The sequence below is a fragment of the Charadrius vociferus genome, unplaced genomic scaffold (genome assembly GCF_000708025.1).
Source record: "Charadrius vociferus isolate BGI_N301 unplaced genomic scaffold, ASM70802v2 scaffold59, whole genome shotgun sequence".
Lineage (NCBI taxonomy): Eukaryota > Metazoa > Chordata > Aves > Charadriiformes > Charadriidae > Charadrius > Charadrius vociferus.
In genome coordinates this window covers 4179397-4194778 of record NW_009661371.1, presented here as the reverse complement: position 1 = coordinate 4194778, position 15382 = coordinate 4179397, and the positions used below count along the sequence as shown (strand labels likewise).

Genomic DNA, 15382 nt, shown 5'->3' with positions numbered 1-15382 from the left:
CATTTCCACAAAGAATATGCCAAGACATACCGAACATTATAAGAAAACAAACCATATTGCAAATACATACAGTATTACAGACTAAGAATTAAAATTCCTTTATCCACTATCCCAACAGTGAACAGACCATCCCAATCACTTATGATGACATGAAGTTTAGTACCTGAACAAAAAAAAATAATTAGTAACTGTAAAATCATCCAGCTGTATTTAGTAAAATTCTTTGATATTCTTACTGTTTGAAGAAATGCAGAAACAAACATTCCAGATTTATCTTTCATGCCAAATGGGAACATTTAGTAAAGGGTGGTTTTTTTTTTTCACTTTCCTGAAGCAAGTTAAGGTAAATATTGGACATACATTTTGAAAATTATTATGTATTGCGATATACCAATATTGTCTTTCTGATTATATTAAACAGTAGCACCATCTACTGGTCCAGAAGTTCCTTTCAAACTTTAGAAAAAGCCGTGGAGAGTGATCCAGCCAAAATGATGCAAAATGCTACTGAGAGTAACACGTAGTTTTTCAGTCCCTGGATAGGCAAAGGGAGAGAAAAAGAAAAATATCATGTTGTCATAATAGATACCACTTCACAAAAGAAGTAAAATAAAGAACTAAGGTTTCCTTTTGACAAAAGTAATAAATCCATGACATGAAATGATAAATTTTATACCATTTTATTTCATACAATGTTTGTAACACATTAGTTGTTCAAAACAGTTTAATACAAGTAATCTATGATGCCATACACTTACTAAAATATTCACAAAATTAATTCAGCAATTTTTAAAAGTATGTTTAAAGGCCTTTATCTATTATTTTTAGCAGTAAGCAGTTATGCAGAGACTATACTAAAATGTATGAAAAGGATGAAAGATTCAGTAAGTCAGAAAGATTTGGATAATTAACATAACGTTATTCTAGTGCGGTGTAACATTAATCTGCAGTGGGAGAGAGAGAGAACTTCTTTTACTGATTGAAGGATGCCTAATGCATTTTATGCAGTCACCAAAAATACTGGGAAAGATGATCCCTAATGGCAAATTAGGTACTTATGGATCCTGGACAGATTAGCTAAGGGAATCTGAGGATTTCACTGCTGGCCCTTCAATGCTTCAAATCCCACTAGAAAAATAGTGTCTGCCATATATGTTAACATCCAGTAATCAGCCTGTTCTAGGCAATCACTGCCATATCAGTTTAGGATCTCTACATTATACTGTAATTAGCAAGGCCAACTAACCTCTGTCTCATTTTTTGGTCCTTTGGTGAACCTGATGCTAAAAGTCTAACTTACTTGTCTATATGATTATTATGAAAACAGCTCATTCCCCTGCACCCACTGAAAGAACTGACTCAAAGAAAGACAGTTTTCAGGCTGTGCTTGGCATCCTGCTTCCTGGCCCTGCTAGTCTTCATTTACTCCCACTCCAAATTATACAGTTATGGAACGAAAAATCTTCATTCCTGTAAAAATTGTTCAGTTATTCATCTTTCCTGGAAAACTTAGTACTGCATGGTATGACTTTCAGCTTCATGTAAGGAGGAGAAATCCAAGAGATAGAGCTGTATACCAAGTCCTGCTGTTCCTAGAGCTAAAGACAAGCAAGAGAGACTAGATAAGAGACTTAATGAGATTACCTTGATTTCTTTAAATACAAGGACTCCCCACATTGCAGCAACAAGGCCAGGACCCTAAAGAATAAGATTCATTTGTACATTACAGCATTTCATTAAAATATACCGCCTTCTCATTATTGTTCTCATGCTGGCTGCATTTTGTCTGGATAACAAATTTAGTCCTTTCCATTCCATATAATTACAGCAGTCATAGCAAAAGCTGAAATCTTTATGAAGTAAGACACAGTAAAATCTTCAAGAAGGGCTAAAGAGGCAAGAGATTGATTTTTTTTTTTTTTTTCCCCTCCCCTCAGAGAAGGCACAATTTCTTTCTAAATTACACTGTGGAGTCTGCACTGGCTGTTATACATTCTTTTAGTAGTGTCCAAATAGTATGCCTCACTTTAGTCTAAACTACAGTCCACTACGTTATCACATTTCAGAGGACTGTTCAGGTTTATTGGCAGCTACCATGGATATTCCTAACATTTCCTTTATTAGTATGACTAACTAGTTGGACAAAGTTTGATTTTTATCGCTCAGTATGATATCAAGGGACTGGAACATAAATGTATTTCCTTTATAGCAGGCATCTGGACAAAGCACAAAGCTAGCCAGATAGACAGGTCAGGAAAACCACTGATTATCTGTGATGTTGTTGTACAGATTTCCTACCTAACAGCAAACAGTGATACACAACGATAATTTCCAGGCACTCCTGGTAATAAAGTTTTTCCCCTGTGGGAGCACTGATCTGAATTCTCATGACTGATGAGAAAATATTAGCTGAATATGAAGTGAAAACTGGCTCTGTTAATGCTTCCCATTACAGCTGCTCTCAGAAACACCTGACAGATGTTCGGACAGTGATCTTCCTCTCTCCATCATCAGTACAGCTGATAGGACAAAGATTTAGGCCAGCAGGAAACAGTGTTACATGCCGAATATATTTGTGGGTGCTGTTCCCTAGTGAAATTGCCAACTATTACTTGAACAATAGCTAAGGTGTTATTTCACTTTCTAGATAATGAACATTCTGAGAGGAATGCATTATAAAAATGAAAGAAATTGTTAAAGGCATGTGATGAATAGCTGTCTGAAATTCTCTCTAGGATGAAGTAAAGCAGTAGTTCTGAATCTGTGGTCCAGACTGGCAGTTTCTCATCAGTGCTGTCCTTAAATTTTCCATTTCGTGATTTTATATCCTCACCCTTTAGGCATGCCGATAACTAAGTTACTAAAGCTGCTTTCCATTAATCCTTCAATTTCTAATTAGAATGATCCCAAGTCTTTTTCTTCATTGCATAGTGTAGAGTTTATTCCGATTTACTGCATCTTGAGGCAAAGCTTAATCCCTATTAACGTTGTTTCATTAGTTTGCTTCCAAAATATTTTTTTTGTTTTGATATTTATGAACTCTCATTGCCAGAAGTTATCCACCTTTGCATCACTGGCAAGAGAGTAAAGGCGAAGTTTATTTGTACCCAGTGATGGGAATTTATGCAGCTTCTGGAAACTAACAGTGCTTTAAAGGTACAATATCATCAATAGGAATAAACCAGACAAAACGGGCCAATCTATTTTTCCCTCATTTACATAAGAACATTATTTTCAGCAACACATAATCCGTTCTGTTTGTTCAAGAGTTGTTAAAAGAAAAAATACTTGACTTAATCAAGCAAAATGACTGCTAGAGGATAAAAATCACAAATGAAAACATCCAGAACAAAATGTACTTCCTGGGATGAAAGCATAAAATGTTTCTTCTTTTAATCACTTCAGTTTACTATTTAATATTGATATAGTTCTGGTTACAGAGCTTTGGCTTTTATATAACCTAAAGACTCACACTTTCAATCCTTCTGGTTTTTTATGCTTGGCATTGACTAAGATGGGGCTTGTCACAGTCATGTATGTTTCTAAAAAATCAAAGGCTAGCACAAACAACCAGAAGAGGCAATATGTACTCTTGATTAAAATGCTCTAGACACATCATAATTTCACCTTCATTCCATAAATGGGAGGAAAAAACCCTCTTCACTTTTAATTCTAGTCACAGGTTACTTCTTTTTATATACTTACTGCGGTAATTATTGGAAAGCTGACCACAGCACTGAGATAGTGATTGGCTATGAACCAGCAGCAATTGGCTATTGCCCAAAGCACACCAGAAACAAACCCTAGAAAAATAAATCCCAATAAAAAATATACACAGCAAGGTATAGACATCAATTTGTGGAACATTTATATTTACAGCACAATACAGAAACTCTATGTATGTATTTTAGTATGTTAAGTACTTTAACCAGCTGCCTCTGATAATCTAAACCAAAGCTCAAGGGATAAAATCAGCTACTCCAACTAAAGTAGCAAATTAATTAAAGTTCACAATTTTCTGGGCAATGTGCTCTCCACTCTGGCACAGTCAGTTTTTGAAAATCCACCACATGCAATGTCATATTGTTGTAGTTTCAGATTTAGAACAAAATCTACCACTGTTTCCTAACCTTAATTAGTTAACCTAGTAGGAGTGATCTTTCAAAAGAGACAAGAAGTCAAACGAAGAGACTTGAAAGGCAAACTACAATTCTAACACATAGTTTAAACTAATCACTGCAAAACAGTCAGAAGAAGTGACTGAAATTAACTTCTAATTTAAGAAACAGTCATACCTGGTAATATGGCTTGGGGATAAACATTAGGTTTATTTTTCCTGACTGCACAGTAGATCAAAAAGTAGATGGTACTTGTGAGAAATATTCCACTGAAGTGTGCAAAAACATAATCTAAATCTGAAGGACAAATTACAAAATTATATTAGTCTAAACCATCAGTTATTAATTTTAACTAAACTTACTTTACTGACAGCATTCACATAGACAAAAACACATAAGGTGCTACTGCTAACAAGCCAAATTCAATTGTGATTATGACGAACACAGCTGCCAGTCTGACTGTGGATGGATTTGGTCAATCACACATATATTAAATGTGAACTAACTGCTGTGTTGACTCTAGCATTTATTACAGACTTTTATGCATTTCTGTGAGTTGTTATTTTTGGTATTCTATTAGTCAAACTACAGAATTAATTTATTAAAACCTTAAGAAAATCCTCAGGTGAGGCTACAAAACTGGGGTGGGGATTTTACATAATTACATCCTCTCCTGACCATCTACATTTGTATTCCTGTACATAGCCTTGTTTCTTTTCTGTACATTTAAAGTCAGAACAACTGCACATACTGTGTAAGCTAAACAAAGCACAGATTTGTCCTTTTTTTTATTGTAGAACCATAGCATGGTTTAGGTCGGAAGGGACCTTAAAGATCACCTAGTTCCAATCCCCCTGCCATGGGCAGGGACACCTCCCACTAGAGCAGGTTGCTCAAAGCCCCATCCAACCTGGCCTTTTTATCTTGAAAAACGTACCACAATTTTGATCACTATAATCATTAACAATAATAAATCCTTTATGGACTTCGTATGCGCAAAAGAGATTATTTCTAACATGGTAGAGCAGAAGCATGTAGCAAGGTGATCTCTACCTCCTTGGAGCTGTAAATTCTCACCAGGAAAGGCAGCTATAGTAATGATAACATCTGTTTTGTCTGGCCGGGGAATATGTAAGTCATAGTATTCAAGAGAAATTGTATGTGACATAACAAACAATTTCTTAATGGCAACATTATGTGGTCTCAGCAATATGTAGCTCTTAAGCTGCTGCTGGTATTACCTGATAGACTATACACTGAATCATAAGGAAAACGTTTCTGGGGAAATGTTGTTTGAAATTGTCTATTAGGCTTATGTTAAAAGCTTTCCATTTCAAAAAGTACAAGGTTTTAATTACTTATGTTGTTATCTCTTCTCATTAGTTATGATCAACCTTCTCTTCATTTACTGGTGTACTAATTTGGCAATTGGTACAGCACGTGCCCTTGTTTACCTTGTGTTCTGGGCACACAAGCCTTGTATTTTGAGGGTGCTAGTATTTAATGCCTTCTGAAACATAGCAAGGAGTTAAGTATGGTATCCTCTGGGCTGTTTCTCACCATTACTTTAATGGTGTAATTCACCTCTGAGAAAAAGGGAGTGCTAGCACTAGGATTACGACAATATATAACATAGTGCAGAACTGATAAGTTGTCACGGTATGTTTTCAGGCGTATCAAGAATTTCACTCTATGCCTTTACAAAAGCAGCAGAACACAATATACTGATGAAATAATGTAGAAGTGATCTATTAGCCTTTACCAAACTGACTTGCTCCTGTGTATGTAGTTTCATTCCTTCTTCCATGGTCCTTGATGTAAAGTACTGGTACAAAACTGGAACCGTAGAGTATACCAGCTACTACAGCCAGACTACACCCTCTTTAAAAAGAGCAATAATTAGTGTTAATTCCCTAGTGTTAATGAGGGAAGTAGACAATACACTTAATTCCAGTATTGCAGTTAAAGACTGCATACCGTAAGAAAATTGCGAGCAACACTACAAAAATAATAGATCTTAGCACATTTTTATTTTCTAGTGCAGAAATGGTTCAAAACAGTAACTTAGTTCTCCTTTACTCTGTGGCCAAGTAACACAAACAATTCCTGCCCCCAGAGCCTGAAGTCTAGATTAGTACAAGTGAAATCAACTAACCAGGATTTCCTAAAAGCAGAGCTAAAAGAAAACAAACAAAAATATAATTAAAATGCTCCCACCCTCAGCTACACTGTTTCAGTCTATATATTCTTTATAACTATTCTCACATTCATTGCCTCCTTTAGTCCCCTTCTCCACCTCCAGATCATCGTGTGGCTGTCTCCACTCCCCACAGTTTCCTTGCTAGCTGCTGCTTTCACCTGCAACACTTCTGCTGTCTCCTTACCATGCTGCCACACCTTCTCCAGATGTATTCACTTGGAAACCACACCTGGAAGCATGTTATTAGCATAGGCTCCTTCTACCCTGTAGTGCTAATCAGCCAGGTGAGAAAAAAACAGCACTGTAATTACTTAGTTGCTATTGCTATTTACTTTGCCAAATGTTGTTCTTCTGTAGTAGTAACTAATACTTAATCAGTAAGGTAAAGCACACTCAACAGTGCAAAGGAAATAATCTAATTAGTTGTGCAGCTATTCATATACAGATATACACACAAAACTAGTACTTTAAAAACTGTTATTTATTAGTGCATTAATGTGCTAGGAAAACCACAGGACACAAATTCTGCTCTTACGTTGTGTTCAACCATTTCCTCTGGCTACTTGGCCTGCACCAGTAAAAGAACTGTCAATAACTTACATGAGTCTCTTTTTTGCTGGAGAAAGCCTGTTCACCCATGAGTCATCAGAAGTATCTTCAGAAACATTAATAGACTGCAAAAAACCAAGAGTTTTCATGTAAGTTTAGTTTAGTTTTTGTTTTTTTTTTTTAAATCTCAAACATTGTATTAAACAGAACAGTTTTGCTCTAAGAAAATAAAATGAAAATGGCAGGAGAAACAAAAGGAATTTACAGAAATACTCTGAGGAAAGTAGATTATTTTTTTTTAATAAAACAAACTAATAATTGGATCTACCTACCTCAAAGTTTACAAGTACGACTTTGGATATGGACTTTCGGTTTATTACATAATAGAGCACTCACTAGCATTTTTTTTTAAATCTGCATGCAGGTAGATCTGACTTTCAGAACTTGTTCTTCCTTAAATTTGATTAATGATTTAATCTATAGATTTTATTTATGATGTGGTTTTGCCTTTTCTCAATAGCTCCGGTGTTACTATCAGAATACTAGAGATATTTGCAAACAGGGACATTAACAGCCCTGTCTGCAGCACAAAGAAATTGCAGCACCCTTTTATTCTAATTCTGCAATCAGATTGTCTTCTGTGATTTGGTCTGGTAGACTAGAACCCCTAGTGAGCACTGAGCACAACTAGAAAACTCTGAGGGGCTCTCCATTAAGGTAGCAACCGAGCACTGACCTAGGGCATTGTACCTACAGTAAGGTACAACGGTAGTAGGAGCCTATTGTTCTCAAGCTTTTGTTGAATACTTTGGGGTCCCGAAGAAGGGACAGCCAATCTGGCACACCTCGTTCGCTTCCAACAGGAGCAACAGCTGATGCTGAGAATCAACCACTCTTCACAGTCTCCTGGCTCTCTAATGTGGCAAAAATCTGGTGGATAAGTTATACACAACTGCCTTTCACCTAAGCACCCTTCTAATTTTATAGTTAAGTTTTAATTAAAATTGCTTTCTCTTCTCAGACAGGAAAGTAATATATTCTGTCTTTTATTTAATCTCTGTCATAATGAAGAAAGACTTCTGAGCCATGTGAAGGTGCCAATAGAGAAAAAACAGTTGGGAAAACCTTTTCTGTTACTCACATTCAACTGGATATAAAAGATCCACAAATTAAATACAATCAATGCATATTTATGTAGTTTTATGCAGTCGACCATACATCCTAGCAAATCTGGTTAACATTAATAATGTTTTTTGTTTTTAAATGGATACGTACTTTCACTGCTGTAAAATAACAACCGTAAAGTACTTACACTTTCTCTCAGTAAAGGCGTGCTTTCTAATGAAGCTGAAGAACTCTGGACTTCAGTTTTTATAAAAAGAAATATGACAGCACTCAGAAGAGAAAAATACATCAATAAATACCATGTCAGCTCATAAGGACATAATATTTAGTATCCAGAGACAAAAGTTATATTTGGAGGCATATTACTTTATTTTCATTATTGCCCTAGAGTCGTTTCAATATATTTTAAAAATGCAATTGCTTTTAACAGTCTTAACTTAAGCGAAAGTAAATAAATTACTCTTTGTATCACTTTATAGATCTCTCTTCTATGTAATGGGATTGAAATGTCTCCTTTTTACAGTTTGTAGTTACAACCACATGTTAACACTTGCTTTAGTTAACAGTGCCCTTTTGTACTAAACCATACTACAATGGAACATCTGCGTGAAAGTTCTATATGGAACAGCTTAAACTTGCACAGAATTGGCTCTGTGCTCAAGGAAAAAAGTTAGGTTTTAGTCTTCTATCACATGTGAGTGAGGGAATACTGCTTCTACAGGGCCTCATGCATATGTGGAAGGAGAAGGGGTATTGCTCAGTGGTGCTCCAGTGCACCAAGTGAATAAAATGAAGAAGAAAAGGTAGCATTACTACTTGTACCCCCAGCTCCAGGAAATCATGTAAATACATGTAACCAGAACTGGCAGGATCTGTTTTTTTTTTATTTTTATGAAAGATATTTTAATGATTCAGGAATTCCTTCTCATAACTGTAAACAGAATGTCTCCATGTGAAGGATGATTCATCTCCTACTGAAGGAATAAGGATAGGTATAAAAGGATGTCAGCTTCCTCCAGAGGGACTAGACAAACACATACAGGTTCCACACAGGAGGCTAAAATGAAATACATGCTTCTGAGCAAGATACACAGGCTTTGCGCAGCTTGCCAGGAAAACATGTTTGGTCACTATCTTTTTCCCTGTTGATCACTTCTTCATGGTATCTCAGAATCAGGCAGGAAGCAGGTGGTGAGCCGAATGAATTCATCAGGCAGGAACAGTACTGCTACTATTTTGTGAGTACCTCAAAAAATCATGTGGTACATGTAAGGGTAATGGGTAAAAAGCTGCAGACTTTTAGGAAAGAGGAAGGGTGGAAGCAAAATTCATGAATCTAAGGCAGCAGCTCTCTTCTAGCAATCAAGAATGGCTCCATCATCTCCACGTTCTTAACACCCTTCTTTTCCTAAAGGCATTACGTTCATCTGCTGCTTAGCGCGCTTATGGCAAGCCCACTGCCCCTACAATTTAGGGCCACCATTACGTTCCTCGAAAGACCTTCCCGACCACCCAGCTGGAAAGCAAGAACACTGCTACAGAAGACAGACCTTCTTTCCTCTGTGTTTGGACTAAAATGTGCACTTATACAAATAATAAGCAAAAAATAAGAGCAGATGTCCTTCTGAGGATCCCAACGGAAGCCATTGTTTGGGAGCTGTTTTAAGCATGGCTTAAGAATTACAAGACAGGGAGCTATTAAGGACAGGAGATAATGAAAAGCTTCTGGGCTTTGCAAATCTGGGAAGGGGTCCTGTGGCATATTCTGCAGTTAAAAGGAAGGATTGGTACGCCTGACTGAGCAAAGTCAAATCAAAAATCTCACAGTGGTTTTCTCACCAGGATGCTTCTAGTCAGTTTTTCCTCTCACACAAAATTTGGGGAAAGTGAACCATTTGAATAACCTAGCTAGGGAGACAATCAGTGCATCCCTGCTTTGCCTGGAACATGCCTACCAGCATAAAAATACATTTCTGTGTTTATGACTAACCATTTCATCGCTGTACTGGATATCATGTATGTTTCTATTCTGAAATACAACACTGACCAGCTAGGTATGGATAGCTCATGCATTCTGCAGTAAATCAATTTGCAAAAAATACTACAATACATTTGCCCTCTAGTCAAATTGTCCCTGTGGTTATTAAATATATTACATTACAGAAATTTATTATAAGAATACATTTTTACCTTAATAGAGAAAGTCCAGCTCCAATATAATTTAAGATTGGTCTTGATACCTCTTCTGGGTCAATTCCAAACCAACCAAACCTGGAATACTTAACCAGTTTCACTTAGTTGCACTGACTGCATACAAATAGTTAAAATATAACCGAGTCTTGGAAATCTGTACTCATGTAAATAATTCTGTTTTAGTTTATATTTGCAATATTGGATTGGTGCTTTAGTTGGCTTGCAAAAAGCTACGTCTACTTTACAAAAATAATCTTTAAACTAATTTAATTTACATTGATTTTTTTTTTCAATCTGGGTATTTAAAAATTGAAGTTAATTTAAATTATTTTATCAGCTACGCTAGAGAAAAAAAGATACAGTGTACTAGTTTTACATTAACAAATACATTATTTATTCACTCAATTATGTTGATGAACATCACCGGGTATTCTTCCCATTGAGACAGAGGAAACAAAAAAAGATAAAATAATTAACCTGAATACTTTCCACTGAGAGGGGAAAAAGGTCTTACATAAGTATGATAAATCCTCTTTATTGGTGATGATGTTTTCACTGCAGTTATTAATGAAGAATTGGCAAGATCAATTATGTATGACTTAAACATACTCACCTTGAACTTGCCCAACCTGTCAGCAAATTAAAAGAAGCCCATATCAAAAGACCAAGAGCTAAGCCGATAGTTTTAACAATCGGGACAACTGTAATGTTGCCTAAAATACAAAAAACAAAGTTAAAATCAGTTAAAAACTAGACTGTGATTTTCTAAATTTTTGCTTTAGATTCCGTGGCTGTGCAGAAGGCAAAGAAATTTAGGCAACTACAAGGTGGCAGGAAGCAGTGTTTTTAAAAAATAAATACATTAAACATGGACTTTTCCTCAATACCATTTTAAAAGTTATTTTTGGTGTGAATTTGCTGATTATAAAATAAGCATAATAAAATAACATTTCCTATAAGGGTACAGCTCCATTAATACCGAGACTTTAAAAAGCCAAGTAACTACCAAATAACTACTAGCTTATATATGGAAAAGTTTTTATCACTGTTTTTTTTATGAAGCGTTAGGATTACTTTGTGTTTCAAGAAATAGAATCTCTTTATCCTTACCTGTAGCCCACACAAAACCACCAACCATAGCCAGAGGCCAAAACCGGGGGCAATTCTGGATTAAATTGACCACCAAAGAAACTATCCATATGGAGGCACAGAGAATCCATTGGAAGAACATGCCTATGGAACAATCAAACACACACAATAGAGAACTTGTAGAATACTACATGTGTGAATCTCTCACAATAATATGTTTAATACTATGTATTTACTTGAGAATTCCCACAAGGGTACAAGAAAGGACATTTCACCTTCCATTGTGAAATGCTTATGAAATGCACATCATCACTGTCAACAGCGCACAACAACACATAAAGAGGCTCTTCTAAAGATTTGCCACATCCTGAACCAATACATAATTGCTTTATACCCTAACAGTAGCAAAGAAAATTAAAACATGCTCTATGGATTAAAGCTGTGATGAGATTTGTAACTTGAGCTAAAGAAACTCTCATATTTGCTGGCAAAATATTATTCCTATTAGCAAGAATACCAAAACCATCAAAAGAATATAAATAAGTTTACCATCACCAGTATCAAATTTCTTAACAGGCACAAAGTTTGTCCCAAATAGAACGACAGCTACTGCAGAAGAGGTAAATCCAATAGCTAGATCTGTTCCATTGCTGATGTTAAAGGTAGTGTAAGCTTTCCCGATGTTCATCTTTGTTCTGAAGGTGCCTCTTTTTGTGAAGTTCTTTTGCTGCAAGTCCTGACAGATTCTGAAATCAGAGAGAGGAATTAAACATGTGGAGTATTAAATAATACCAACCTAGAGCAGAAATCTGAAATGTAAAGAACCCTACTTATCAATCTCTCAAAAGCTGGAAAGAAATGCAAAGTATACTGTAGAATCCCATGAAAAGCTGCCATAAAACGTGAATGAGTAACTTAAGAATAGATGCACAAAAAAATCCTTATTGTGTGCTTCATAATCAGCTTCACAGAAAATTGTGTCTGAAAACAGACAACAATGTGAACGTAGAGATGCACTCAAAGCTTATGAGGACTTGAACCTGAGGCCTGTGGTAAACCCTGATGCTTTAGGGGGATGCTCTATCAGAATATTCCTTATTCCTGTAGGCAAAGCAGGGTCACACTGGGGTATGTAAAAAAGCAGGGGTTAGACGAAATCTTAATTGGTAGAAGAAGCTATAGCAATTTGCAGCCCCGCTGCCTAGAAGGAACAGGCGCAGTGATTCTATAGATGCCACAGCAGGATTGATACAGGATCATAAGATAACCACAGGGATTGCTTTAGCTCATACAAAACATGAACAAAGGCTCATTTTTTTCTGTGGGGAACAAAGGGAGAAGCTGCCTCTAAAGTTTCTTCTTTCATTCCACATACCTATAATTTTTAATCCCATAATACCTCCCCACCCCCCTTTTTTTTTTTAAAGTAGGAAATTCATCTTGAGGTTACACTCAACAAAGGTACCACATATATACTTTTGATAAGGATTATGACTTTAACAGAAAAGGTGGCTCTGAGAACAACTATAATAACATGATTTTGGCATACACAATCTTAACTCCACACCTAAAAGACTACATATAAGAAAAGTGTTTGGAAATTTAACTTTGAATGGGAACAGGATACTTAAAAAGCTGTGAGTATAAAGGGGCATATTTCTAGAGATAGGCATGCAATCCTGTTGTCAAAGTAATGATATTTATACTGACTGAAATGACATTCTAATGTAGTTTGACATTCACTAGTGTAGGTGGACTAGCTACCACCTGGAGGAAAAAAAGCTAAAATAGGATGGTGGAAATTTTGCCAAGTCTTGTAAGGGGTGCCATGACTACACTCTCCACACAAAAGGAAGGGCTGAGCTGCTTCAAATTCTTTCATCTTGTTTCACCCTTCAGTCTTACCTTCTCTGGAGTCCTTAGGACACTGAGAACTGCTTCTGCTGAGGTTGTGCTTTTATCTACAGCTTCAGCAGGGCCATCAGTGTTGGCTGAAATTAATTCTTTGCATTAGCAGGTGAAAAGTTCAATCCCACAACTAATATAACCATTTAGTTTCTATAATTTTTCCCCTCAGAGGATGTCAGTATATTTTTAACTTGAGTACTTAAGAAAAACACAGATGACATTTAGAAGACATATCATGAAGGTACAATAGCACAGGCATTTCCGTTTATCTTATTATCTTTTTCTCCTTCACTCTTCATCTTTCTTGCCTACTTAGAGAACAAGCTTCTCCAGGAAGCTTTCACTGTATTTAAAGCTCTTCTATAAAGAATATTTTACCTGGGACCTGTAGACACTGAGCAGTGCAAATAATAATGCTGGGATTTCTTCAAAGACTGACTTCACAGGCTAAGAAACACTGTGACACCACAAGAATGATTAAGATAGATAAAGGCTTACATCAGCTATCTTCATTCCATTGACCTTGACTCACTGAGTGAATGCATTTAATTCATTTAGTGGACAAGTAAGGCACAAAAGCTGGGTTTTGCGCAGAAAGAACTTCATGCTGTTAAGGACATAGAAATGAAGCTGATTACTCTGCACTTCTATGAATGCAAAACTCAGTTCTTTAGCCTTTAAATAAATAAGTCATTATACAGGCAAAATACTAAGAACCTTTCAAATTTAATGTGGTTTATCAGCCTTTTTGATTTTGTTAATGTACAGAGAAATGTTACTTTAAAAATACTTTGGGGTTGTATCTACTAAGAGAAAACGTGTGCTATAGGGAAATATACCTTTCTGCTTGCTTCTTATCTTCCAAGAATGTCTATATTATACACACTGAAGACTGTTGCACAATTGGAGAACCAGAATCACGACACCAAAAATGGAAAGGAAACACAACTTCCAATTAACAAGGAAGAGTATGTTTCATTCAGAATGTTCAAAACTCTGTAGCTTTGCAAAATTTGGGGCACTTAGCTCCAAATTTGGCTAAATTTCAGACCCAACTTTCAACTCCATTTTAAAGCCTTCAAGAGAAAGCTCAACCAGACAAGGCCTGGAGCAACCTGCTCCATCTTTGATGATAATGCTGCTTTACGCAGGCAGTTGAACTAGATGACATCCAGAGGTCCCTTCCAAGCTAAATTATTCCATGATTCTATGATCCAATATCAAGAGCAAATAATGAACTGACACACAGCATTAAGCTGACTGTACTTTTTTGCACATACTTTGCACATCAGAGAGCTTAAGAACGTTGCCTAAAAGGCTCAGCTCCTCTCTACAATCCTATATTGTTGCCAGATGGATTTGTAGCATACGTGCCTCCAAAGATTTACAGCTGCCAAGTGACAAACTGGAAGCACTTGCTGAAGCTGCTAAGACACGAACATAGGGGTTGTATCTGAAACTCAAGCAGAGACAACTGGAACCACTGATATTATCAAAGGGTTTTTTCCCACTAATTAGCCCTTACTGAAGGGCATGTCAAGATTCCCAAGCTGTAGAGGAAATATAATGGAATTTTGTTGGCACATATTGCCCTTATCCTACTAACTTCACTGGTTTACCTCACTGGAAAGTTGTGCTCTGTATTTTCCCTCTTTCCTCAGAAATATGTCACCTTTTTCTCCCTTCGCACATAGACACAACTAACTATGATGCTTACTTAACGCAACAGCAACATGTTGCTATGGTCTCCGTCCACAGGCGTGAAACCAAGGAGCCTGCCTGTGAGAGCTTTCACCTTAAGGCAGATCCAAGCTGTTACCAAGATCCAAAAGAAACCATTTGCGCTAATCGAATGGGTATTTTTTAGATACTGCATGTCACATCGACTGTTTATTTTTGCACATTCCTCCCATCATCTATTTGCCATTGGGGTGGGTACTTTCATCCTTATTTTACTATCGGTCCTGAGGCGGCTCAGAGCGACACCCTGGGGGGACACGGCGGCCCCCGACCAGCTGCTCAGGAAGTGCTTCTTCGCTTCCCTCAGGCGAACGCTGTCGGACGGCGTTCTTCGGGCAGTGTTTTCAGCAGTCACTACCACGCCAGGAGGAAGAACGCGGGGCCCAGCGCTCGGCACAGGCCGACGTTCCTTCTCCCGCTGACACCAACGCGCCCGGCCTTCCTTCCGCAGGGCAGGCCC

At 37.0% G+C, this 15382-nt stretch overlaps 1 protein-coding gene across 1 annotated transcript; it reads right to left on the bottom strand.

The window, feature by feature from the left end:
- Positions 1-245: 245 nt before the first annotated feature.
- On the bottom strand, positions 246-11962 carry TMEM144 (transmembrane protein 144). Its single transcript, XM_009893715.1, has 11 exons — positions 11824-11962; positions 11296-11418; positions 10799-10898; positions 10183-10263; positions 8180-8261; positions 6919-6992; positions 5881-5999; positions 4296-4415; positions 3706-3803; positions 1645-1698; positions 246-535 (listed from the first exon to the last, which is right to left on the bottom strand). The coding sequence occupies exons 1-11, from the start codon at positions 11960-11962 to the stop codon at positions 452-454; spliced, it is 1074 nt and encodes a 357-aa protein (XP_009892017.1). The 3' UTR covers positions 246-451.
- Positions 11963-15382: the final 3420 nt, after the last annotated feature.